This window comes from Tiliqua scincoides, chromosome 8 (assembly GCF_035046505.1).
Source record: "Tiliqua scincoides isolate rTilSci1 chromosome 8, rTilSci1.hap2, whole genome shotgun sequence".
NCBI classification, from domain to species: Eukaryota; Metazoa; Chordata; class Lepidosauria; order Squamata; family Scincidae; genus Tiliqua; species Tiliqua scincoides.
Genome location: NC_089828.1, coordinates 37374278 through 37401355, shown reverse-complemented (window position 1 = coordinate 37401355; position 27078 = coordinate 37374278). Strand labels below are relative to the sequence as shown.

At 46.6% G+C, this 27078-nt stretch overlaps 2 protein-coding genes across 5 annotated transcripts; both read left to right on the top strand.

Moving 5' to 3' along the window:
- Positions 1-2733: 2733 nt before the first annotated feature.
- LOC136659274 (perilipin-3-like) lies at positions 2734-15066 on the top strand. Its single transcript, XM_066636409.1, has 7 exons — positions 2734-2781; positions 5157-5352; positions 7446-7528; positions 8540-9026; positions 9240-9439; positions 11394-11525; positions 14428-15066. Exons 1-7 carry the CDS (start codon positions 2734-2736, stop codon positions 15064-15066), a joined length of 1785 nt encoding a protein of 594 aa, XP_066492506.1.
- A 4607-nt stretch (positions 15067-19673) lies between these two features.
- On the top strand, positions 19674-24384 carry TICAM1 (TIR domain containing adaptor molecule 1). 4 transcript variants are annotated; one of them, XR_010794814.1, is made up of 3 exons: positions 19887-20073; positions 21919-22156; positions 22891-22963. XR_010794814.1 is itself a non-coding variant. In XM_066635949.1 (3 exons), exons 2-3 carry the CDS (start codon positions 22123-22125, stop codon positions 24253-24255), a joined length of 1005 nt encoding a protein of 334 aa, XP_066492046.1. In that variant the 5' UTR covers positions 19909-20073; positions 21919-22122; the 3' UTR covers positions 24256-24384. The 4 variants fall into 4 exon arrangements, 3 of the variants coding, with proteins under 3 accessions (XP_066492045.1, XP_066492044.1, XP_066492046.1); XM_066635949.1 differs by lacking the exon at positions 22891-22963 and adding an exon at positions 23285-24384 and having other exon boundaries at positions 19909-20073; XM_066635948.1 differs by lacking the exon at positions 19887-20073 and adding an exon at positions 19674-19754 and having other exon boundaries at positions 21919-24384.
- Positions 24385-27078: the final 2694 nt, after the last annotated feature.

Genomic DNA, 27078 nt, shown 5'->3' with positions numbered 1-27078 from the left:
GTCACATGTTATTAAGGCAAGATCCATGTGCACAAAGCACTATTGAGTGCTTTTCTACTTTCCCAACCATCCTCCCACCTTTGTAATAAGTCGCACCCTGATAGTAAAAGCTCATTACAAGGTTATGTAACCTCTTGTGTGGTCATTTTTGCCCAGGCTTACTCATATCAGATTGGACAACAGAGACATATTTCAGAGAGCAAGCAATAGGCAGATGTCCAGACTGATTAACAGCACAGTTCTGTCCTCTGAGAGATAGTGCAACTCAGTGAATAATTAATGGACACATGGAGCTGCCTTGTTCATCCTGTTCACTTGGAGCGAGTGCTGTTCACAGTTTAGGTTAAGTGAATGCCACACCAGTTCTAAGTTGCTAGAAGCCTTGCAGCAATATCCTGCAGTGGGCCTTCTATAGCACCTTCCTATGTCACGCTTGAACTTGAGGGTTCAAGAGGCAATCTGGCTGATTCCTAAAGCATGTACAATTTGTGTGCAGATACACATGAACCATACACATACAATGATTCTTACATTATGTTCAATGCTCCCTACCATAGTACATGCAGTTTGCTCTACATTTTCAAGGGATGCCTTGGAGGTTGAAAATGAATGCATGTCCAGAAAAAGTCATTCACAGAAAAATGTCTACACATATATAGATACTGACACTTGTGTACAACGTAATGTGTGACTAACCCAATTGAGTCAGCGTATTGGTCAGTCCAGTCCACTATTATTTGCCCTAACACTAAAGCTTCAAGCAAAGCTCAAGCTTCAAGCTCCTTTCCAAGCCTTCTACTTAGGAATGCCAGGGACTGAACCTGAGATATTTTGCATTCAAAGCAGGTGTTTTACCACTGAACCTTTGGCTTCTTTGCTAAACATATGAAGTTGTCTTACCCCAGTTCAGACCATTTGTCTGCCTTGTTGTGTACTGTTTACTCTGCCTGGATCCTTAAAGTCTCTAGCAGAGAGGGATCTTTTCCAGCTTTGCTACCTGAGATCCCCTTTTTCAACAGGAGATAGCAAGGATTGAATCTGGGACCTTCTATATACAAAACAGGTGCTCCATTATTCAGTGATGGCTTAGGACAGGTCTGTCCAAACTTTTTGGCAGGAGGGCCACCTCATCTCTCTGACACTGTGTCAGGGGCCAGGGAAAAAAGAATTACTTTACATTTCAAATTTAAATAAATTTACATAAATTTACACAAATGAATATAGTAGAGATGGAACATGTAAATGAATGAAGGTCTTGCAATAGCTCAAGGCCTATAAAAGGCCTTGCACAAAGCAAGGCCAGCCTTTCCTTCACTGCTGCCGCTGCTGCTGCATCACAGACATGAAACAGCAAGCAGTAGGGGGAGTCCTCATTTCACAGCTCACTCGAGAGGTCGAATAGTTGGCCGTCACGCTGAGAGTAGTTGCATTGGGCTAGTGCAGGCTCCAGCAAGTCTCCGGAGGGCCAGAGGCTCATTGGAGACTGGGGGCTCCCTGAGGGCCAGATTGGGAGTGCCTGAGGGCCGCCAGTGGCCCTAGGGCCAGGGTTTGGGCACCCCTGGCTTAGGCTACTAGGATTCTACTCCAGCTCTGTGTGGACTCACTGCTCAGTTGGCCAATGTCTCAGCCTCACAGCGGCATCACACATTGTGTGGGCATGAGGATAGGGAAGCACAAATGAGTTTGGTTTCCTCTTTTTACAAAGACTGCATAGGTAAAATGTAGAGCACAACATTTCTGGGTGTGAAATGTGAGGACAGATACATAAGTATTATACTAATTACATGTTACTGCAGCAGCTGTCAAAACAATGTTTTCCCTCAATTAAAATACTGAGGTCTGGTGACTTTTCAGGGCTGGTGACTTTGTAAAACATTTGGCTGTGTGGGTTATTTCAGGCATGATTCATCCCTTTAATATGAGAATATAGGTGCCTCATAATCCACAGGCCCATTTGTTTTTCCCCAGCAGGTACTCTGGAGTCCTGAAGCAAGTAAGTTTTGGTTGTGGAGGATAGGAGGACAGAATACTGGGGGCATAGCCACTGATTTAAATAGCTTTTAGAATGAGTTAGAGATGGAGATGGATTGTAGTTGTAATAACTGAAAGGAACCACTTCAGACAGGAAAAAGTATCTCTCTGAATCTCAGCTTGTTGGCCCTCATCCAGATCTCCGCTGCCTCCAGGTAGCACCAGATAATAATAATAATAATAATAATAATAAACTTTATTTATATCCCACACTTCTCCCCGAAAGGGACCCAGGGCGGCTTACAACATATTAAAAACATAATTTAACCACAAATAAAAACATATTAAAACACATTAACAGATACCCATAAAAACAGTAGTCAGATAAAAAGAGCAAAATGCAGCAAATCATAGAGGAATCAGGCCTGTAAAAATACTAAAAAGATATAGAAAAGATGTTTAAAAAGGCCATGAACTCAGAAGGCTTGTTTAAACAAAAAGGTCTTCATGCCTCGCCGAAATGTCTCAAGAGAGGGAGCCATTCTCAAATCAAGGGGAAGGGAGTTCCATAATGTTGGTGCCACTACTGAGAAGGCCCTGTTTCTTGCCGCTCCAGGTAGCTGCTGGAGGTAGCTACTCCAGGTGCCTCCAGGTAGCACCTTGTCCAGAGCCAATGTTGCTTGCTTGTAAAACGAATCCTTTGCAAATCAGGTTTTCAGCTTTGGAGTTTTGGCTTTCTCTACAGCTGTGTTTGACCTTGCCATGGCCACTGATGTTAAAGGAGAAAGCCAGGAAGCTCCAGAGACTGAGGTGAGTAAATCTTTGTGCTTTGATTGCATGGCATAAGTATTTTTATTTTATTTTAAAGAATAACAGCAAAACTTCATCTGCGCACCTCGGGGATAAAACACTTTGTGCTCTCCACAGGCTATGTTGCAAACAAATTTCAACAGGTAGGTGCCACTTGCAATAGAAATTGTGGATAATCTATTTAGAACAGCTTATATTTTCAGATTCTATTTATAGTTCTGATTCTGTACACTTCAGACTTTTTTGCTCTCTTTGTTCCATTACTTGCTCAAAAGCAAGTAATACTTGCTCAAAAGCAAGTAATAGCTTCTTATAGCTATGGGGATAGCATAGCAGCACTGGCCATGTTGAGAGGGACTTTCAGGAAGCTGGCTTAAGGGAGTAGGGACTGTTTCCTTTGTCTCTTCCCATGATACTCTGAAGGCAAATGAACCACACAATATCAGCATTAGCTTAATTTCAGGGCCACACCCGATGAAAGAAATCTTAGGCTGCAATCGTGTATTCCCATTGAACACAATGGAACATGCAGCCCAATCCTGAGCAGCTGAAAATGGCTGCCGCAGCACCCAACATGCTCCAGGCAGCCACCGGTGGCTCCTCAGGAGAAGGGGGTTTTCATCCCCTTCCCCAGGGTAAACCGAGTAGCCCTGCAATAGGGCTGCTTGACCCAAAGGTCAGTGTAGAATCAAGAGCCACTCTCAGGTGCTAATGCTGCAAGACTGTTAACCCTTGCCAGTCTTTGAAAAATGGGGAGCAAAATCTAGTGCCAGGATAGAGCCCAGTATAAAGGGGGAAAGTTCAGCAATTAAAGGGTGAGCCCCAGTGGTAAATGTTAGGGCCAAACAGTAACTCAAACATGGCCTAAAGGCTCAATCCTATGTTGGAGCAATACTGGCGGCCAGCGCACTGGCCTGGCAAACACTGTTGTGCAAGTGCTGTAAGGCATGTGGCTGCCTTGGTAAGCCCACAGCAGTGGCATAGAGGCCAGCGCCAGTTGGCACCGGGCTTCAGTGCCAGGAAGATGTACTGTGGGAGCTCCAACTGGTATGTTTCCTGCCAGCTGGCAGTGAGGCTTTTTCGGGCAAGGGGAGGGCAGACCGAACAAAGGATCAGGTGCAGGAGGGGAGCAGAGACGGCAGCATAGACTGCTGCTGAATCCTATGCCCCCTTCCAAGCCTGAAAGGCTGACACAGGTCTCCTTGGTTCTGCACCTGCTAAATAGTGAGTGCAGTTCCGAGGAGACCCATTGTTGACCGTGGAGCTCAACATGGGGTAAAGGAACAACTGTTCCCTTACCTCAAGGAGACTCCAGTGGCTGCCCCAGACCCATAGTATAGCAGCTGCCATTTTGGCACCATTGTACCAGTGGGCGTCAGAGCACCATAGAATTGAGCTGTAAGTCATGTTTGGTGTCTGTCTGCTAAAGAAAAAAACTGGAGGAACAGGGTCATTACTGACAAACTGGTTGCTCTAACTTGGTTTTTCTCTACCATTTGTATGAACTTGTACTATATCATTTATATTTATGCAGTTTGCCTTAGCCCACCCCACCTGATTCTACTTAAAAATTTACATACCAGCTGATTTTCTAGGTGCTGTACAAGTTTTTCAAGTTAACTGTTTCAATAAGGGCACAATCTCAGCTGGCCCTTGGGTGTTGGCCCTTGGGTCCAGCTGGCCCTTGGGTCCCTCTTGCTGGCCAGGAGGTGTTGCAAAAATGCCATAAAGCACTTTCACGCCACTGGGAGAGGAGGAATGCCAGCACGTCTGTGCACCAGCCTCCAAAGGCTGACATGGGCTATGCAGAGTCAGCGCACCGGTAGGTTCACACTGGTTGAGTCAAGCCAGCACGGGGGCTTGGAGAGGGTGAAGGGAAGGCAGAATGGGGGTTCCAGGCAGGGGAGAGCAGGCAGCAGGTGGGGCCTGGTGTTCTAGAGCTAGAATTCAGCTCTTGTGTCGGATCTTAACCCTACTCCCAGGTACCTCGGCACAGCACTGGGCTGCTCAGATCTGCACAATCTCTTTAGGTGGCACAGATCTGTGTATTCTCATTGGGGCTACTGTCATGTTGCTCTGAGCTGCAGGCAGCCCCAAACCTGCCCTGGATATGGGGAGGGCCACCTGGCCTGCCTATTCCAGCACAGGTTAGGATTGGGCTACCCAGGCCAGAACTGAACCATAAGCAGCCGAAAAGGCATCAGGTTCAAAATTCCAGCACATTCAGACTAGGTCAGAAATAGAGCTGGAGCACTACACTGCAGGGCCTACAGTGGCAGATCTTTGGATGGAGTCTGTGGGAGCCTAGGGAGCAGGAAGATCTCAGTTTATGTGTCCTAGCTAATTGTGATGCTCTTATATTCTCCCCACTTCAGAACGTTGTGACTAGGATGACCAATCTCCCCTTGGTCAGCTCTGCATATGAAATGTGTTCTTCCTTGTACAACTACGCTAAAGAGACTCATCCATACATCACCACTGCCTGCAACATAGCAGAGATGGTGGCTGCTGTGGCAGTGGGAAGTGCTGTTGGGGGTGCACAGCCAATTCTAAACCAACTGGAGCCCCAGAGTAAGTATAAAGGCCAACAGCTGGTTAGAAGGTGATGTGGGGGTGGTGGAAACTCTTCACAGAATACCAAAGTTCAGGACAGCTCACTCAAATGTGATTGTGTTTGCAATGTGGTACACAATGCCAAATTTTTCACATTCATGTTTCCTAGATACTACTATTGGTAACTAAAGTCAGTATATGAGGCAGATTTTAGACATGTTGGATCTACTTAATTTTTACTTGAATCTCAAGATCCACTACCTGGAATCTAGTACACAACAGTGGTGCAGGCGGAGGAGCAAATTACTTCCTGCAAAAAGCAGACACAAAATAGATTTTTTTAAAAATCGAATCCAACACAATCATAAAAAATACACAACCGATCATAAGTGTTCTCAGCAAATATCAAACCAGAATTAAGCAGCCACATAAAAATAAATAAATAAGTAGCAGCATAAAAGTCAAAAGAATGTCTAAGAAACCAGTAAAGCAGTCAGTCAACCAATACCCACAACCACCCAATTAACCCTCATCAATGCAGCCACTTTCCTAAATAAAAAAAGTTGCCATAATGTCTCTAACGCAGTTCTTTAATCATAAGGGACGGAGTACCACCACAGAGGATCCTACTTCTTGTTGCCATTCCCATACGTTTCATCAATGGGAAGGCACTTATTGCAGGGCCCCCTCAGATTACTGAATAAAAGGAGGGCCAGAAGGGAAGCAGTTGGTCCCTCAGGTATCCCAGCCCATGACTTTAAAGGTTCAAACCAGCACCTTGCATTCTGCCCAGAAGGAAATAGGTTGCCAGTGCAGTCACTGGAGAAGCATCCTGATAGACTCAAACCCCAGTGACCATTCTTGGGTTTAAAGATCCTAAACAACCTTTTGCCTGCCCCTACCACTCCCCAAAGTATGCTGTCTGAAGAGCAGAGCTTGCTGTTGTCTGAGGTCTTGCTTTGAATGCTTAGCCTCTTTAGCAAACAACATAGAATAATGAAGATCTCACTGACTATTAAATTTAACAGATCTTGATTTATTTTAATGGATGTCTATAGTTCTTATGTTGCAGAGTTGCTGACTTCACCTGGCTCATTGAAAGGGATTAGCCACTGTCACACACTGAAAAGTTCTTGCACCTGACAGGAGTCAGGCTTCAAACATTTATGGCCAAACTAGATATGATGTTCAATGCAGGGCTTCTGAGAAGAATTTTATCGGGGGTACAAAGTTTCTTTTGGGCCCCTTTGCAAAGGGGGAGGGGTGAAACAGAGTGGGGGAGTGACCAGAATGGGGGCAAAATAGGCAGGGGGAAGTAGTAACAGCTGGATGGTCTTTGAAGCCCAGGCCTTCATTATCTTCCCAATGAAGAGCTCAGGTCTACCTGCCTGCCCAGTGCTGGCAGCTAGATACAGTAAAATGGAAAACCAAACACACTGCTAAAATCCCTAAAAACACACTCTCTCTAAAATCTTTCAAATATAGAAAATCATTGCAGGAGATGAGTGTCATTGTATTTAGGCTCACACTAGAATGGAAAGTGTCCACCAAAACTTGTTTCTGCAACAGCTGTAGTCCTGCAGCTGTGTCACTGAGCTCCTCTACACTCCTTCATGGTAAACAGATCCAAAGGGCTACTGTAGCAGGTCAGTTTCCTCCCACAAGTGGCACTGTTAAGGAATGTATGCATTCCTGGGCCTGGAGTGTAAGATCTTACAAAATTTCTGGGCCCCCTCCTTTGGCTCCTGGGCCCCCTTTCTGACCTGGGCCCAGGTACAAATTACCCCCTTTACCCCCTCTCCTAGGCTCTGATTCAATGCATTGTTGTCCAGCTGTTTTTATACTTTTTTCTACTTACTTAGCATGCATTGTTTTATCTTAAAATAGCAGCTGCCCAGGGGCCCAGTCCAGATCCAAATTACAGCACAGATGCTTAACGCTTTAATTCCATGCTGTTTTCCTGCCAAAAATCACGCACCACCACACAGCTGCTATGATTCCCAAAGGTGCCATTTGTTGCAATGAAAACTTGGTGGGGGAGGGGGAAACAAAGCCAAGCAATGCAAAGTTCTTTGTAAAACTGACTTGGTATCGTCTATTTGTCTGCCTAGTTGCTGCAGTGAATGAATATGCATGTCAGAAGCTGGACAAATTAGAGGAGACCTTGCCCTTCCTTCAGCAACCAACACATCAGGTAATGTAGCCTAGATGTTCTCAGGAAGGATGTTTAAGCGCTTTATTGTGTTGGCCTGTAAAAGTTGGAACTTGCTAGTCTGGGCTCATTGGGCACATTTGTCCAAACCTGTGAGGTGCCAGTTTGAATGTCAGACCCCATGTTGCAATACCAGAGGGGCTGGAATGCCTCATGAAACTAGTATGAAACTGCTCTGACTCATCCTTCTAACTTGTCTGTCATGTCCACAAGTGCCCTCTGGTCAGAGGTATGGCAGAATGTTCACTCCTTGTGTTATAGAAAGGAATTCTAACATTCCAGGAGCTATAGTACATGACACATTTTGGCTAAATATACACCTAATCTTTAAAATGGCACTTTCCATAAAATGGGAGTTTCTATCCCATTTTAACCAACATTAAAGCCAAGCCAAGCCTGGGCACTCCAAGAGCAGGCAAGTGGCAGGTACTCATGTTGCTCAGCAATAAGGGGGGGGGGGAAAGAAAATACTGTAGCTCAATAGCAGAGTACCTATCTTACATGAAAAATGACCAGGTTTCAGTACCTGGTATCTCCAGCTCCTTCTGAGAAAGCTTCTAATCCATCAGTCCATGCAGACAATACCAGCAGTCATTTCAGCTCTCTGGTGCCTAACAGATCCTACAAGGCAGGGCTGGCCCATGCATGCAGCCAACTAAGTGATTGCCTCAGGTAACAGACTGGTAGAGGGTGCCCATCTTTGTATGCCTACAAGCCTCCATTGGTCATCCTTCTCCTTCCACTCCCTGGATTGGAACAGGAAGTGGGGCACAGAGAGGAAATGTGGAGGGTAGGGAAGTACTGAATGAGAACACTGGAGAGTGGGGGAAGCAGAAACTGTTGCAATATCAGGTAAAGAGGGGCAGCATTTGACATGCTGTCCAGGTGTCTGGAGCTCTTCAGCCAGCCCTGGCTGCAAGATATTGGATTAAACAAACTGTTCTACCTGAATGATTCTCTATTGCTTCATGATCTGTGTTCTCCCTCTATTAGGTGATTGAAGATGGTGTCACCTTGACCAAAACAGTTGTTTGTTCCACAGTCACCACAGCCATGGGGGCCAAAGACGTACTGACTGAAAAAGTGACCAAGGCCATGGACCTCACCAAGGATATCGTCCAGGACAGCATCACATTGACCAAATCAGTGGTATCATCCACAGTCAATGCAGCCAACGAGACCAAGGATCTGATGACTCATAGGGTGGTTGATGTAGTCAATTTGGGCAAAGAGACTGTTAAGGACAGTGTTGACTTGACCAAGTCAGTGGTCAACACGGCCCTCCAAGTGGCCCATGGAACAAAGGATGTTGCGACGGGTGAAGTGAACAGAGTAGTAGGGAAGAGATGTGGGGCCATCCAGGAGGGTGTGGAGATGACCAGGTTCGTAAGGCAGATGGTGTCAAGTGGAGTGGATGCCATGCTGGAAAAGACCGAGGAGCTGGTGGATCATTACCTGCCCATAACGGAGGAGGAGTTGGGTAAGATTGGGGTTTGGTGTGATGTAATGTTGACCAGCAACTGTGTTGATCTGTCCCATATGAACCTACTTGGACTTTGCAATTGACCTTTCAGGTCTAGCTCTCTGGCCTGCCTTTGACACAAATGTGGTTGGTAGCTACAGTACCAGGGACAGGGACCAACTTTAGAACTCTTTCCCCATATATTCTCATTCTCCTTTTGCTATTTTGCAGTGAAGTTGTCCATGGAAGTTAAGGACTTTGGTGATCCTTCTGTGGAGGAGCAGAAGAAGCAGCAAAGTTACTTCATTCGCCTGGGGTCCATCTCGCACAAAGTCCGCCATCGGGCCTACCTGCAGTCTGTAAATAAGCTTCAACTCCTAAAGGAAAAAACTCAGAATATGCTTTCTCAACTCCAGTTGGTAATTAACCTGGTAAGTACTACTTAGTCCTTCTTCCTTGTGCTTTACACTCGAACTGTCTTTCCTTCCTGACGATTAAGTAGAGGTGTTTGAAAATGGTGTTATTTACTTAGAAGAAAGCCCATTGTGTTCAGAAAGACTTGGCAGTAATCATGTTGCTTTGAATGCCCCTCAGAGAGATAAAGTGGGGTTTAAATTTGTAAATAATAATTTTTAAAAAGTCTATCTTATTCACTGGAAACAAATACCTCTAGCAATCAGTATAATATTTAAGTGGAATCTTTTAGCAAGGCCTGCCAAGATTTTGGACTGACGATCAGCTTAAAGAAAACACAGGTCATGGTTCAGGATGTGGACTCACCTCCCAGCATTACAATCTCTGCGCATGAACTGCAGGTTGTCCATGACTTTGTGTACCTTGGCTCAATGATCTCCAACACTCTTTCTCTCGATACCGAGCTAAACAAACGCGTCAGTAAAGCAGCTACCACGTTTTCCAGACTCACAAAGAGAGTCTGGTCCAACAAGAAGCTGACAGAACATACCAAGATCCAGGTCTACAGAGCTTGCGTCCTGAGTACACTTCTGTACTGCAGCGAGTCATGGACTCTCCGCTCACAACAGGAGAGGAAACTGAACGCTTTCCACATGCGCTGCCTCCGACGCATTCTCGGCATCACCTGGCAGGACAAAGTTCCTAACAACACAGTCCTGGAACGTGCTGGAATCCCTAGTATGTATGCACTGCTGAAACAGAGACGCCTGCGTTGGCTCGGTCATGTTGTGAGAATGGATGATGGCCAGATCCCAAAGGATCTCCTCTATGGATAACTCATGCAAGGAAAGCGCCCTACAGGTAGACCACAGCTGCGATACAAGGACATCTGCAAGAGGGATCTGAAGGCCTTAGGAATGGACCTCAACAAGTGGGAAACCCTGGCCTCTGAGCGGCCTGCTTGGAGGCAGGCTGTGCAGCATGGCCTTTCCCAGTTTGAAGAGACACTTGGCCAACAGTCTGAGGCAAAGAGGCAAAGAAGGAAGGCCCATAGCCAGGGAGACAGACCAGGGACAGACTGCACTTGCTCCTGGTGTGGAAGGGATTGTCACTCCCGGATTGGCCTTTTCAGCCACACTAGACGCTGTGTCAGAACCACCATCCAGAGCGCGATACCAGTCTTTCGAGACTGAAGGTTGCCAATATACTAATACAATATACATATACTAATGCTAGAGGTAGTCTATCACTACTACATACTAGGTGCTGAGCACAAACAACAGGAGAAGACTGTTGCCTTCATGCCTTGCTTTTGGGTTTCTTGGAGATTGGAATCTTCATGCACATTTAGCTATTATAGCTTGCAACATTTCCTCCATAAGATCATGTGATGATTCAGCAAAGCTTTTCTTAAGAATTCATTCCTCCTTAGATCTCAAACAGAGGCTAGATGGCCACCCATCAACCAGGCTATAGTAGCTGACTGCCATGAGCAGGGTGTTGGATGAGAAGACCTCCAAGGTCCCTTCCAATTTTAACATTCCATGACGTAGCCCATTGTTCTAAGATGTTGCTAGTCACTCATAAAAGTCCACAAATAGAGCATGAAGGCAGCAACCTTCCACTTCTTTTTTGTCTCCCAAAAATAACACACTCTGAGGTAGTCTATCTGCAAATATGGAGGATCACTTAAGCTACCATCCCTAGCAGCAGGCAGGTCATTTTTAGGTTGGCTTTTATTTTCTGTTCATGGGCAGATACTACTGACATTTTTGGTTTTTTTACATATGCTTTATCATTTTACATCTTTTTTATTTTTTCATTTTCTTGTTTTAATCAGTTTTTATCTCTGCTACATTGCCTTGACTATTTATTTGGAAAGGCAGTTCATAAATTGATCAGGAAATCGAAGCAAACCCCTTTGGTTATCCCACCTTCAGTCCCTCCTTCTGTCTTTTCCTGGCTTGGCAGATTGAGAATGTGAAACAGGGTACTGGGCAGCAATTCCAAGAGGGCCTGCAGAAACTCCAGCAACTTTTATCAGAATGGCTGCAGACACAACCAGGAGAAAGTCAAACCGCAGTAGAAGGCACGCAACCAGAGGTAACGCTGGCTCCTGTAGCACTTGATAAAAGTTTTGCCATGATATGGGAAGTCCTCCTACATGATACATTTTGAAAACTTGAGAAGAACAAGACAAACCACCCACATTTGGACAGTGTTATAAGAATGCTATGGAGATGGTCAAAAAAGAGAGGAGCAAGGGCTCAGATCTGTGTGGGAGCCCTGTTGTGTGCCCTGGCTGAAGCCCTGCTCCTTCCTAAGTAAAGATATGGCAGCAAGGCTGCAATTGCTTACTGCTTTAAACAAGGCAATTTGTACTTGCTCAGAAGCATTTTCCTTTATGAGATAATTACACTCTGTTTTTTTAAGGGTCTAAAAGAGAGCCACAGTCAGAGATGAGGAGTGCAGCATTTGAATGGGTGTGGTTAAAAAAGGAAAGTTAGAGGACCAACAACATGCCAAGGCTGTTTTGTTTTCAGTTTTTTCTTGTCCCCAGACAAAGTTTTGGGCTGCAGCAAGGCTTGGCTCCAGGTGGCTGGGTTCTGGGATCAGAGGGGTGGGGGCTCCTGCTGTCAGTCCAAGCAGACCAGAGGCAGGAGAATCAGAGATAAGAGCCATAAGAACATAAGAGCCTTGCTGAATAAGGTTAAAACCCCATTCAATCCAGCATCTCGTTTCTCATAATGGCCCATTGGTTGTCTCTGGGAAGGGGACAAGCAAGAGTCAAAGGCATACTTCTTGCTAGTCAGTTGTCATTGCAACTGGTATTCAGAGATATGCTACTATTGCACCTGGAAGTAGTGCATAGATATCATGACTTGTGGCCATCAACAGACCTGTCCTCTATGTATTTGTCCAATCCCCTTTTAAAAACATCCAAGCTAGTGGCCATCACCACATCTTGTGGCAATGAATTCACAGAATAATTATGTATTGCACGAAGGGGTAATTCTTTACAAGGTCAGGATTCAAATGCACCAAGAGATTATCAGGAGGGCCAGAAGCAAGTGTGTGGTCACAGTCAGGAAGAGGTCATGATCCAAGGCAAGAAGAAAAAAAAACTCAGGCAGTGACACAAGAGACAAGCTGCTTAACCCGTTTCTGCCCAGCTCACAAGTGTACATATTTGATCTCTGTAGTGTATATGCAATGTTGGGCTGAAATGGCTGAAACTGAGGATAGGGGTTTATAGACTTGGTGGAAGGGATTGGCTGTTGGGGTTCAGCTGACAGGCAGACTGGTACTGCAGACTACGTGGCATCCTGCAAGCACAGAGCTCAGTCCATCAGGCTTGCTATGGAAACAGTGCTGGTGGTGCAGGAAGCAAGGCTTCTGAATCTGACTGCTGGAAATCCTGGATCAACACCCCCTCCAGTGTCTTGCATAGAAACCTCATGATGATTTCTCCCATCATGCCTTCCTCATGATCCTCCCTGTGACATGCCTGTGCACTAGCCATTGAAAAAAGGCTTAGCAAGACTGATTGGACCACCAGCATGGCACAATTTAAGAATAAGAGGCTTGCAGGCTCGGTCTAGACCCCGGCAATGTCCCTGATCTTGAGGACACACGTGCCTATTATGTCCCTTAACCACTTTCTCCCATGCATGCCAAGACAAAGGCAGATGGCTCTTTCTTTTAAGTTTCATCTACCACTATGAACAGCAACAGGGGTTCTGCCAGATTTTTCCCTGATGTGCTTCAGCCTAGAAAAGAGATGCCTGAGGGGGGACATGATTCAGACATACAAAATTATGCAGGGGAAGGATAAAGTGGATAGAGATGCTCTTTACACTCTCACATAACACCAAAACCAGGGGACATCCAGTAAAATTGAGTGTTGGGAGAGTTAGGACAGACAAAAGAAAATATTTCTTTACTCAGCGTGTGGTTGGTCTGTGGAACACCTTGCCACAGGATGTGGTGATGGCATCTGGCCTAGATGCCTTTAAAAGGGGATTGGACAAGTTTCTGAAGGAAAAATCCATTACAGGTTACAAGCCATGATGTGAATGTGCAACCTCCTGATTTTAGAAATGGGCTATGTCAGATGCAAGGGAGGGCACCAGGATGCAGGTCTCTCTGGGGCATTTGGTGGGCCACGGTGAGATACAGGAAGCTGGACTAGATGGGCCTACGGCCTGATCCAGTGGGGCTGTTATGTTCTTATGTGCAATTGAATGAAATTATAAGGGGAAGGTCCTGCTGAAGCCTCCACTACTGTTCATAATGGGGTGGAAGGGGTTAAAAAGTCTTTTTCTGGTATCCTGACTGACACATGAGTGCCTAGCAGCACTCACACAATGCCACGATGTCACTTCTGAGTTCAGAAGAGGACAGCTGCAGTGACTTCACGATGTGGCTACTTCCTCTCCGTCTGTCTCTAAGAGCTTCCTGGCTGACTTTTGGCTTCTGACAAGCCACTGCAGGCCTCCGAGCATAGCGCTGTGTTGAAGGTCTGCAGCGGTTTGGAGGAAACTGAGAGTTGGCCAGGAAGCTGCTGCTAGTTCAGAGCCTCCAGAGGAGGAGGAAGGGGGTGGCGGCCACATGCAAACTGAAAGTCACTCGTCCCAGCTTTGTGTCACTCGTCCCAAGTCATTTCTTTGCTTCTTCATGCACCCCCTTCTGGCTGAGCCACACCATGAACATGAAGAACCCACTTGGAGTGGCTCAATCAGAAGGGGGTGCCAGAAGGGAATGCATGAAGAAGTGACCACTCCAAGCAGGGGCCAAGTGTCTTCTTCCGAAAACACTAACATCTTGGCTTGCCTCAGTGGCACTCCCTCACATGACACTCCAGGATGTACCCAGGATGACCCCCCCAGCTATGCCACTGGTGCCTTGGAGTCAATGCTGCTATTTTAGTTGTCATTCCATTTGCTGGGTTGGTTCATGCATATTTCCACCTCATGTCCTTTACAGACTTGTTTCCTCTCTGCAGGTTGAATCGCGCACTCTGGCTATGCTTCGTGTGATCACCCAAGACCTGGGACCAGCCTACCTGCAGCTTGTTTCTACCATCCAAGGCCTTCCCAGCCATATCTATGAAAGGCTGAACCAAGTCACCCGCAACGCCTCTGAGCTTCATGGTTCTTTCTCCTCTGCCTCCTCCTTCCAGGACTTATCCGCCAGCATCCTGACCCAATGCCAGGAGAAAATTGTCCAGGGCCGCGAGGCTCTGGATACACTGATGGAATATGTCACCCAAAACACACCCCTGAATTGGGTGGTGGGACCCTTCCAAGCATCACCAGCTCCTGCCACCAAGGAAGTGGTGATGACAGAAATAGAAATGTTGAAGCCCAGCAACCAGGAGTCAACAAAGATGGATGCAGGTGAGGCAATGACACAGCCAGGTGAGGCACTGAAAGAGAACATAGTGGCATCCAAACCAGTGAGGGTTTTACCCAAATCTGCAAAAAAGAAAGTAGAAGCAAAGAAGGTCAAAGAAAGCACCAAGGCCTTGGTGGTGGAAGAGCCAAAGAAAGCAAAACTGCGAGAGGAGGAAGCAGAGCAGGTGGAGAAGCCAAATAGAAGTTCACTGAATAAGGCATCTGAAGCATCTAAGGAAGAGCCTTAAATTGTGGAATCATTTCAGCAGGAATTGTAAGAAAAGGAGGGACTGTATCATTGATTCTTGCCTCAAATCAATATTCTAAACCGGGGTCTCCAAGTTTTCAATATGTGGGCCACTTCGTATATTTTACACATTTTCACGGGCTGAAAAAAATAAGTTTTATAAACTAATGAATGAAATTTAAAAGTATAAGTTTTATTTGGATCTTTAATAATCAGCATGATGTGACTTGGAACAAAAGAGAAATGTGATAATTACAAGAAAACAATGCCTTGTTCAAGCCATTTCTGCACCAATGTTGCATATATGCAACAGGGATAAAATGTGTACATCTTTGGGCTGGGCAGAAAGGGATTAAATTGAGAAATCGTATATAATGAGTAAAAACATCAAACAGTAGCAAATGCTCTGACCAAAAAAAGTTGTTGTGGACTGGATAAAATCTGGCAGCCTGGATTTGGCCCTCAGGCCATAATTTGAAGACCCCTGTTCTAAACTGAGAGTAGATCTCAGTTGTTCCCTTACTGTGTACCATGAATGAGCAGCTTGTGTACAACAAGAAATCCATCAAACAAATGAATTGTAGATTGAAATGACCCAGCTCTAGAAGAGCTAGCCAACTTCATTCCTGCATGATCCTGTGCTGGCCTTGCATCCTTCCAATCAGCTTCTTCAGATGCAATTGAAGTACGTGTATTCCACCCCTCCAATCCAGAGGTGCAGCAGAGGCACCTCTGTCCATTGTATCTCAAGATGAGTTCCTGCTCTGGGAGCGAGTTTCTCTCTGGTGAGGGTAATTTTACTAGTTAAAAGTATCAGTCAAAAAAGAAACATGTTTCAGCTTGGGAAATACGGCTAGCTGCATTTTGTGCAAGGCATTCTTATCTGGGCTTATCTGGGTGTTGACAACCCAGTAGCATACAACTCAGAGAATCTTGGGACTAATTTTCCCACACACACCCATTCCCTGAAGCACATTGCAAAAGTTTTCAGCAGGGCTGCATTATTTCATCCATCCCTTATTGTAATGTGCAAGAAAGAAATTGGGTGCAGAAATTGACATAGGGTTCAGATCTGTATTTTCTTAACAAAACTGAATCTGCATTCCTTATGGGGTGCAGAATTTAGCTTGGAAACAGGTGTGGATGTGACCTTTATGCTAAAGCTTTTGTGGAAGGGATGGGATTTGAAGGTGGCAAGGACATGATAGTGGTGCTGTAGAGGTGTTCTGGGAGGAAGCTTGGTGTGGGGCTAAACTTCATGTACTACATGGCAGGAATTCAAGAGTTCTGCCTGGCTCCTTGTCTCTCAGTCTTTGGAAACAATAAAGTATATGCAACTATCCTTACTCTGGTTGCTGAATCTTGTCTCTTCCTGGTATTTGAGTCCTTTTGACACACTTTAGTTTAGTTTTGTTTTTTTTGAACTATATTTACAGATGTGATTATAAGAATGTAGCAGATAGATCTATGAAACTGATTAGCCAGCAAAAACATCTGCTAGTCCAGGTGCTTCACAGATTCCTCTGTGGTCTATAAATAAGAAAATTTCTGTGTGTACAGTATTCTGTGTGTATTTCCTGGAAATATATCCATAGTCAAACAGGCAAGTGTTTATTTACACACCTGGGTGAGGGGACCCTATGTGTTTGGTTTTTTTTGCACTTTCATACTGTTTTGCCAGATTCCTAGGCAAAGCTCCTCTTAGAGAACCTACACCCACTTTCAGCTAATTAGCTCCCCTTCTTTCCCCAACAATGGCTGTATTTCAGCCCTGCAGCACTGCTGGACCCCACCACCAGGGTAGCTCACTTGTACAACCTGCAGAGATCCTCCTTCCTCCTCTCTCCTGCCAGCAGCTCCTCCCACCACTATAACACCACCTTGGTTCTCCACAGGTCTTAGGTGTGGCAGCCAAACAACAATCTTAGTGTCTCCAGCAGTTTCTGCTCCAAAGTCCATTCAGCTATCAGTAGTTCTATAGTCCATCAATCCAGTCTCATACTTTCTTCCTTCTACTACCCACACCACACTCTCCCTTCATCAGGTGCTTTTATGCCTAAGGGTCCTATTGCTTTTAAGTGGCTGCAGCTGTACGGTACACCCTCTGAATGCCCAGGCCTTAACCCTTAAAGAGGCCACTGCTGACACTGCATCCTACCTCCTCACCAGATCTTCCACGATTCCAATACAGCCTCCATGTTTAATACCTTTGAGCTCAAAGAAAATGTTGCCAGTGTAGTGAGTGTGCTAGAAGCTGAAAATCATATGCAAGTTGAGGTCCCCAAACCCTGGCCCATGGGCCAGACATGGCCTGTGACAAGCTTCAATTTGGCCTACAGCCCCCCAGCTCTGCTCCCCTCGCCTCTGGAGGGTACTCTGAGGGCCAGGGACACCATCACAGCCTCCCTGGCCGTCAGAATGCCTTCTAAGGCTTCCCAGAGGCCTTAGATGGTCACTTCCAATTTTTCCAGAAACCAGAAGTGATGTTTTAAGGCCATTGGAGGCTTCCAGAGGGCTTCCCTAGTCCTCCAAAGGCCTTTCAAGGCCTTAAAGCATCACTTCTGGTTTCCAGAAAATTCAGAAGAGACCTTCTAATGCCTCCGAAAGGCCTTAGAAGGCATTCTGAAGGCCAGGGAGGCTGTGCACAACCTCCCTGGCCCTCAGAATACCCTCTAGAGGATTACAGGGTCCCAAGAGCAATGTCAGAAGCCCTTGGAGGGCCAGAGGCTGCAGCAGGCAGAGCGGAGCTCCCCTTGCCTCTGTAGGGTCAATGTGCAGAGCCTGCAAGAGAGGCCTGCAAGTAAGGAGATCTTTGAAAATAACTTGGGAGAGGGGAAGCAAAGTGCTTTGGGTTGGTTTTTCAAGAAATCTTCCCTTCCCCCCCTCCACTTGCTTCCATCCATCCTCTGTTGTTTGCCCCTCTGTTCTTTGGTGAATTGTGTTCTGAGAGACTAAGAGTGTAATCCTAAACCCTTATGTCAGTGCTTTCCAGCACTGACATAAGGGCAATGCAGCTCTGAGGTAAGGGAACAAACATTCTCTTACTTTGAGGAGGCCTCCGTGAGTGACAGCCAACTACAGGATTCAGCACATGTCCCATCGACACTGCTATGCCAATGCTGGAAAGCACTGACATAAGGGGTTACGATTGCACCCTTATTTCTTTCCATTTAAGACAGCTGCCTGGGGGTCCAATTAAGTGTGTTATATATTTCTGTGGTGTGTGTTGGACTTTGGAGAAATCCTGGAACTTTGAGCCCATTTATTCATTCATCTAAGTTCCATCTCTAATGTATTTATTTAAATTTGTTTTTCCAGCCCTCAGCATCATGCCAGATGTATGATACGGCCCTCCAGCCATAAAGCTGGGAGACCTCTGGCCTTGCAACAACCTTATCAGAGCCTTGTATTGCAGATGGAGGCTGAGGCGCAGAGGGAGTGACTTGCCTGTCACTTCATGAGCTCATAACAAAGGTGACATCTGAACCTGGGATTTCCCAATTTGTAGCTCAGTGTAACCACTACACAACACCAGCTCTCATTGTTCGTTGTTATGTATTGTCCAAAATACGACTTTTTAATTCTAAATTACAGACAATCCTCCCCCTGGGGGAACTGAGGGGGTCTTCCTACAGGTGCCACCTTTGACTGAGACTCAGGGCCCAATCCTATCCAATTTTCCAGTGCCGGTGCTGCTGTGCCAATGGGGTATGCACTGCTTCCTGTGTTGGGAAGGTAGTCACAGAGGTCTCTTCAAAGTATGGGAACATTTGTTTCCTTACCTTGGGGCTGCATTGCGGCTGCATCGGTGCTGGACCGTTGGATAGGATTGGACCCTCAGTTGGCAGCTACAAGGGAAGGGCCTTCTCTGTGGTGGGGCTACAACTTTGGAACTCTTGCTTGAACTAAGAAATCCACCCTCCCTGCTAGCCTACTAGCAGGTATTTAAAGCTCTTCCATTTTGCTTTTCTTTCCCTTTTAGTTGTTGCTTAGCTCCTCTTGTTATGGTTATTGTTACAGAGAGTGATTTTATGCTGCTGCTCTTTCATTGTATTGTAGTCTTTGGGTTTTTACTAGTTTGCATTTTTAATAATACGTTGTCAGCTGCCTTGGGCACCTTGAGGCTGAGGGCAAAGGCAGGTTACAAAAATTTTAAGATAAAAAAAAAATCATCACCATCATCTCCCACCAAGTGATGATGATGGGTGGCTTTAAAGGTCTCGTCCTGTATTAGGGGGCAGTGATACTAATCTCTCTCGGCACCAACAGCCCAATCCTAGGCATAGAAGTCCTATTGTGTTCAGTGGGGCTTACTCCCAGGAAACTTTGGGTGCAATCCTCACCCAATTTCCATAAGGGCAATGCAACTCTCAGGTAAGGGAACAAACACTGCCTTACCTTGAGGAAGCCCCCCATCTGCAGGATGCAGCACATGCCCCACTGGCACAGAAAGTGGGTTAGGATTGTACTCTTGGTATAAGAACCTAAGAAGAGCCCCACTGGATCAGGCCAAAGGCCCAGCTAGTCGAGCTTCCTGTATCTCAGTGGCCCACCACAGGGAGCACACAAGAGACCTGCGTGCTGGTGCCCTCCTCGGACCTGGCTGCAGCCCAACTGTGATTTCATCAGCCTAATGGCTGGGACTGACTCCTCCAGCTGTGGGAATGAGAAGATCGTGACCCCTCGGAGGTGAGCAGAGGCAGCACAAGGAAAGGGAAACGTGAATGCAGGAGGGGAGCAGTCAGCGGAGTGCAGTTTGGTGGGTGGCGGTGCAGCAACTGCCTCTGGGCAGCCAGTGCTTGCAGTGCTGTGCTGCAAAGCGCGGTGCTCCGAAAGAGCCCGTGGTTGGCAGCCAGGAAGCAGGAGGGCCTGCGCTTGGGAGAAAGGAGCCCCACTCCCCACTTCCGCCTCTCAGTTCCTCCTCCTCGGCCAAGTCCTCAGCAGGGCTGGGAGCCTGCAAGCTCCGCGGCGCCCGGGCCTTCTTCGCAAGGCGGCTTCTGCGCGCCAGGTGGGTTTGCCAGCGGGGTGGCGGCCGATCGCCCTGGTGGGGGGCACCTTTGGGCCGAAGCAGCAGCGCTCAGCAGGTCCGCTGCTTCAGTGCAGGCACCCGGGGCGCGTGCGGAGAGAGGAGGAGCCGCTTCTCTTTTCTGTAGCGCGCTCGCCCTGATTGCAGGCACGCGCGGCCACGGGAGCCTCGGCTGGGCTGCCGAACCCTCCGCCAGGACTCTGCCGCCTTCGCGCCGTGAGCCGCTGGGCCGGTGGCACAGCAAGGCTGCTTGCAGGGAGCCAGGCCGGTGGCGTAGCTAGAGGGAGTGCAAAGCACGAAGTTTGGCAGGCGCCTGAACGCAGCGTGCAAGGGGCTCCTCCCCCCCCTTCGGAGCCATCCGAGGCATTCGCCTCCGTTCCCCCCCCCCGCCCAGAATGACTCCAGAGGAGGGGCCCCTGGCTTCAGGCGCCTGCAAAACTTCGTGCTTTGCACCCCTTCTAGCTACGCCACTGAGCTAGGCGACCTGTTGTATCTACTATTAGGCAGCCCAATGCTACTTTTAAATAGGCTTATGCATGTGTGTATTACTTTAAGGCAGTGGTTCCTAACCTGGGGTACTGGTACCCCCAGGGGTACTTGCCAGGACCTTTAGGGGTACTTGAAAATGGTTGGCAACCTTCAGTCTCGAAAGACTATGGTATAAGCCTACAGTGGTACTTGAAAAAGAATTGGATAACCGCAGAAAAGGCATTAGAATGTCTTGCGGGATTAATGTATGAGAGGTACAATGTATGGAAATAGGCTGCCAAGAGGTATACAAGTCAAAAAATGTTGGGAAGCACTGCTTTAAGGTGACTTTCCATTATCCATACTAATACTACTGTATTTAATGTTTATGTGGTGCTTTGTCGAGTGTGCTAAGCTCACTCAGGGGTTTGACGGAATCCTTAGAACCCCTGGGTACCCCTGGGTATTATTGCTCCGGGTTGTTTGATAGAAGGACTGAGGCTGAGAGGCTTGTCCAAGCTCACTGAATGCAGCGAGTATTTATGGAGTTAGTTGACAGCTCCTCAGATCTGATGGTGGCAGTGAGCAGGGGACAGGATGGCTTTCAGGGCTGCGGGGGCCCCCCGATTAGAAACATTGGGGGGCATGCCAGGTTCACAACCCTGAAGAATCTGGCAATCAAAATGTGTGCTTAAAAAGTGCATATGAGTTAATGGGCCACATGGGTCTAAGCACATTTTAATATAAAATTGCATAGAAGGCTTCAGTAGATTAGCCTGGCACAGAACCCAATAGAGAGCAATTGCTCCCGTTGGCTTAAAGCCAGTCCTGGGTGCTGTACATGCCCCAGTGCTGTAGTGGTCTTCGGAAGAGGGTCATTGTTGCTCCTACTTGATGGTTTTCCTGTGGGGGTGACAGGACACAGTGACAGGGTTAGAACTGTGCTATAATGCTGGTAATGCAGTCTCTTTCTGGAATGACTTGGGAAGAGAAAGTGGAGCACACCTTGCCCTTTAAGACAAGGGCTCCAAAGGTGGCAACAGTTAAAAATAAAAGATCCTGGAGAAATAAAAAGGGATTTGCTTGGAGTCACCATGGAAAAGGCTTCCTATATGTGTGTATTTCTTGAATAATTCATCCTTTGGAGTAGGTGTTCTTCTCCTGGGTCCATGGATCTACTGGTGAACTTCAAGGGGTTTGTGAATGCTTACATGCATTTTTCTGTGGAGGGGGTCCATAGATGCTTAAAGGGGTCCATGACCTAAAAAAGGTTAAGAACCACTGCTCTGGATGAGGATGCACATGGGATGCCAGGCCATGCAAGATATGACTTTAAATTTTTGTACTTTTTAATTGTAGGTCTCTAGAGCAAAGTAGAGAATCAGAAGAGATCTGAGCAAGAAGACAAGATGAAATATCTCTGGCAACAGGCTGATTCATCATTTATAGCTGTTAACATGCCTATGCAGAAGCAAACCTTTCTTTTGTGCTTATGCAGGTTATGATGAGCACCTTCCACGGAGTGTTACTTCACTGAGAGACCAATCTTATCCAGATCTACTCATGTCCCATTATAGTCAATGTGGCTTACTCCCAGGTAAGTGTGGATAGGATTGCAGCCTGGATCATTTAAATAGGATGGCACACAGCACTAAGGCTCAACCAAGCATTGAGGGGATCTTCAGGGTATTAGCCAGCATCCCAGAAAACCAGCTACTGAAGTTCAAACACAAACTGAGCTGTACATGGCAAGACAGGAGGAATTGTCAGCTCCTGCAAGCTATGATCCTGTTGACATTGAGGCAAGAAACGGAGGCCAGGGTGAGCTTGGATGCTCTGGGGGATGATGCTACAGCAGCCCATATTTACAGAAGCCATAGGGGTGGTGCTAAGCTAAACAGCACCAGTCCACTTTCCCCAAAGCAAGATGCAGCAATGGCAGTGACCGTAGCCCAAATCTACTCGCTTCTGGTAGATGAACAATTGTGTGATCCCTGGGCCAAAATTGAGGCCTACAGGGCAGCTATCAAGACAGCTCAAGCTGGCAACAGTGTTGAAGGAGCCAAACTGAACAGTCTCATAGATGAAGCTCAGGATAAGTGTGGGCTGGAATTTGATTTTCCAGTGGTAAATGACTTCAGTGCTCTCAGATCTGGTGCAGGGAAATTCACAGTTCCACCTGCAAGGAGCTGCCCTCTGCCAATTAAGAATGTGTCAGTTCCTCCAGATCCTCAGCCTCTGCGTTCCACAGGCACCTCGGACTCCTTTGCCAGCCACTTAGAGATCAGCCAGTCCCTAACAGTGCCACTTCTTACTTGTTCTGTTCACCAGCCTGGCATCTCTGAGTCCAGCAAGCTTTGCGAAAGTGCCTCCAGCCAGTTAGCAGAGACTGGTGAAGGGGGAGCCAGCCTCAAGTTGCCTGCCAGTTGCTTGACTGAGAGCCCAGCTGCATTCTCTGCCCAAGATGAGCCAAAAAGCAGTTTGTTCGTTTCACCTGCCCTTAGAGCTTCCCCACCTCTTGAGGAGAGAGTTAATCACCCCATGGAATGTACTGAAGCCCAAAGCATAGTGGCAAGAGGGCTACAAGATCCTGAAGGAAGTACACCCCCACATCTGCATGTCTCATCTTCATTGCATCCTGGCTCAGCCACTCAAGAATGTAGAATATCTATAGAAGATTCCCATTCTCCAGCACAAGGTACTGATTCTGATCCCTTATCTTTAGACTCTCCTGTTGTTCCTCCTCCTACAAAAGGATCCCTCTCAACAGATCTACAATGTGACGAAAGACAGTTCTTCAGTTTTGTAGTTTTGCATGCTGGCGAAGATGAGGCAATTGCTTGCCGGGTAAAGGATCGGCTGGAGGACATGGGTGTCTCTAACGGGGCAACATTCAGTGAGAACTTCCTGGTCCCTGGACACTGCCAGCTCAGCTGCTTTCAGAACGCCCTAGACAACTCAGCATTTACTCTCCTGCTCCTGACAGAGAACTTCAAGTGTCGGATCTGTACCTATCAGACAAGTGTTGCTTTGATGGACTCCTTCACACGCTTTCTCAAGACCAACTCAGTAATCCCTTTTGTGCCCAAAGAGAATCCCATAAAGAGAGGGGAGATGCCCACCCTGCTATCTGCACTTGTGCCACTGGATGAAAACTCACGTGTTTTTGCTACGAAGGTGAAGAAGACTTTCACTTCAGATGTGATCGAAGAGAAGAGGAGAGAATGGAACTACATGCAGGAGATCCAGAAAAGGAAGAGATTGCAGGAACAGTATCATAATTATCTGTTTATGGCACAGCGCCTGTCTGAAATCAACATTGCTGGCTGTCCAACGCAAATTCCATTTCCACTACCACAGATGGGCTTTCCTGGATTACAACATGTTCCCCCTGGCCACATTCCAGAACAATTTTTTAGACCAACATTTTCTGCACCTGAAATGCCCCAAACGCAGCCTGTTCCTGCTCAGCCTTTCCTGTCCCAGCCTTTTTCATTCTCCCTGGGCCCTACCAGCTTAACGCCAGGGGTACCTCAGCCCCACCTCATCATCCAGAATGCTCAAATGGTTCAAATTGGAGACTACAATCAAATGCAGGTGGAGAGGACTAACACAGCACTCGGCGCAGCTGACAAAGAGGTTGACAGGAACCAGGTACTGGAAAGAGAACGTGCAGGGGACAGAACAGAGGAATGAAAATTAAAATGACAATGGTTCTCAACCTTTAGAAGACTATGGATCACTGAGGTAAAAATTGGAATTGTCATGGACCACATGCAGCCCCACTCCTGTACACCAATAATAAAATTAATACAATTTGTTGGATTTATTATTTATAGAGATTTGTACGTTGGTATTTTAGTTGCCAGCGGCAGCTGCGGACACTCCGTTCTCTGCCCTCTCTGGTGGTCCATGGGGAAGTGTATACCCTAAGCATGTTCTCCCCCATGGTCCACCAGACAGGACAGAGAAATGGACCACCCACAGCTGCAGCCTTCAGTTCTCCACCCTCTTTGGTGGTCTGTGGGGGGAGTGCTCATTTGGCGATTGGAACTGATTGAAGGTGATTTTTTTCTGAGACCTTGCAAACCACTTCTCAGGGTCTCATGAACCACTTGTGGTCCATGGATCCAGTGATCCAGTGATCTATAATGATACTATATGAAGTTGTATTATGGTCTTGTAATCATTGGAGTGCCTTTCCCCTCCTTGCAAGAAAGCAGTTCTATGTCCCAAGGCAGTTCTGTGCCTTCACAAAGTGAGAGAGAGGTGGGGGCAACTAGGTCTTGGTGAGTTCCATTTACTGGAGCTAACAAAACAAGGGGAAGGGATCTTATAAAGAGAAAGAAGAGGCTCCAGCTCCCAATTCCCATGTTCTTTAGGGCCAGGTGGCATCTGTGTCACTCCAACCTGTCTGCTTTTTTTTGTCCTCACATAGAGGCTCCATGCAGCATCCTGGAAGGGTTTGCTGGGGTACTGAAGAATCCAACTTATGTGGCAACTCAAATGGGTTCCTATGTCCTCAGCAACTGGCTCCTCCTAGCCCTGGGGCAGAGCTCTGGCTTGGAGGTGTTCTCAAGACAAGAGTTACTTTGTCCTCACCCAAATGCTCCTGTGGGTCAGTGCACCACCCATTTCCCCCAACCCAGTGAGTTGGTACTGTGTTGGGCCTCAGGTGGCGTGGCTCCCCTCTGTCTCTGCTGTATAAAGGGTTGCCTTTGAACCCTCTTGATGCTCCTCCCTGGCCCTTTTCTTGCTTCTATCCTCACTGTCCACCTCAGACACTCTCTTTTCTCCAGGCTGCTTTTCACTTTCGGTTCTCTTCTCCTTCCCCTCTTCTAGATATCTCCACTTGCTCCATTTCCCATCCTCCAGGTCTTCCTTTCTCTGCTTGCTGTTTCCTTCCTCTTTTTTGCTGCCCCCCTCCATGTCCTTCCTCCTCCTTCTCCCCCCCCCCCTTTGGTATGGCAAGGGAGTCTTGACACCTCCTACACCAGAGGCTCCTGAGTCCCAGCCTGCACTGATCAGACTTGGAACCTTTTACTATTGCATTGCATGTGTTTTAAACACTATTTTGTGTGTGTTCCTTAATAGTTACCTTTGTGGATACCAGCAGGCAACCAATTAATTTTGAAAGTTTGCCACCCTGTTTAAAAACAAATGTGCCCCAACAAACGATATTATTTATTTCAAAATAACTCTATTTTGATGAGGTGATCATAATCTTAGAGAAGGAAAATATTTATTTATAAAAATATAAATGTAGCATATACATGTATATTGTATGGTTGCATAGAAAGTGAGGGGCAAAGAGGAAGTATCTCACCACTGTGTAACAGTTTCAAAATTCTTTCAGACCTTTGAGTGCTCTCTGATCACTCACCTCTTATGAAGGAGAATTTAAGGCCAAGGAAAGAAGTCTGTTACTTGCTTCCTTGCTATGGAATCTATCTTATGTCAGTGTTAGAACTCTGGCTTGACTTACAGCAACAAACTAAAACATTAGTGAAATAGTAGCAAAAAATGCTGAGAGAAGTAGACGTTTTCAAGGAGCAGCATCTTTACCCTTCACCAGAATACAAGCAAGGAGGAAGTCAATTTCATCTCATGTGGCAATGAGTTCCAGTGAGTTCCGCATTAAGGAGGCCATCACTGACAAAGTTTACTTGTGTATTACTACCAGCCGAACACCAGAGGGCAATGGAACTCACAGTAGGGTGCTTGAAGAACTGAAGGGGTAGAAAGGTTTGTATGGAAGGAGGCAGACTTTGAAGTACCTTAATTCTAAGCCATTTAAGGGCTTTAAAGATCACAACCAAGAACAGTGCAAAACAGTTTTGCTACATGAGCAAGTATTCATATATGGTACAGCATTGGAACATGGGTATTGGCAGCATCCCTGGGCTGTCAGTAATATTTATAGTTCTGCCTTGCTAGTAATTCTAAATGCATAACTTGGGAGCCTTCGTCACCACTGCACCATCACATGTTACTGCATTAGTAATAGTTGCTTCTTATGCACCATCAGGGCACATGGCATTTTACAGAGTAAAGAGCAAGCAGACTGATCCCTGCTTCTAAAAGTTGCGGTCTAAAATTCAACACAGGAGGCAGCAGAGTAGGGGGAGAAGACAGGCAATGGTAAATGGGAAGAATATCTGTTCAGTAATAAACAAGAATATTTAGCATTTATATGGTCATAAATTGGTATCATCACTTCTCACTAGTGGGGGTGAACTGAGAGACAGGTAGTGGCTGGCCTAAGCCTAGTTAGTGATTCCTGATACTGCTATTTGCTCCAGAAGGGCAGCTGCCATTGGAATCAATGCTAAGTATACAAGCAAGCTTTGCAGTATCTATTTGCTACCCTGCACAAATTCACTTGGGAGGACAGTGTTCATGTGGAACCTTCACACAGCTAGAACTTCTCAGAAGCTCAAGTGCAGGGGGATGGGGGAAGAAAGGGTAACTTGGAGTCCTTCCTCCTTCATTCAAAACAGAACCTGCATGGAACGTATT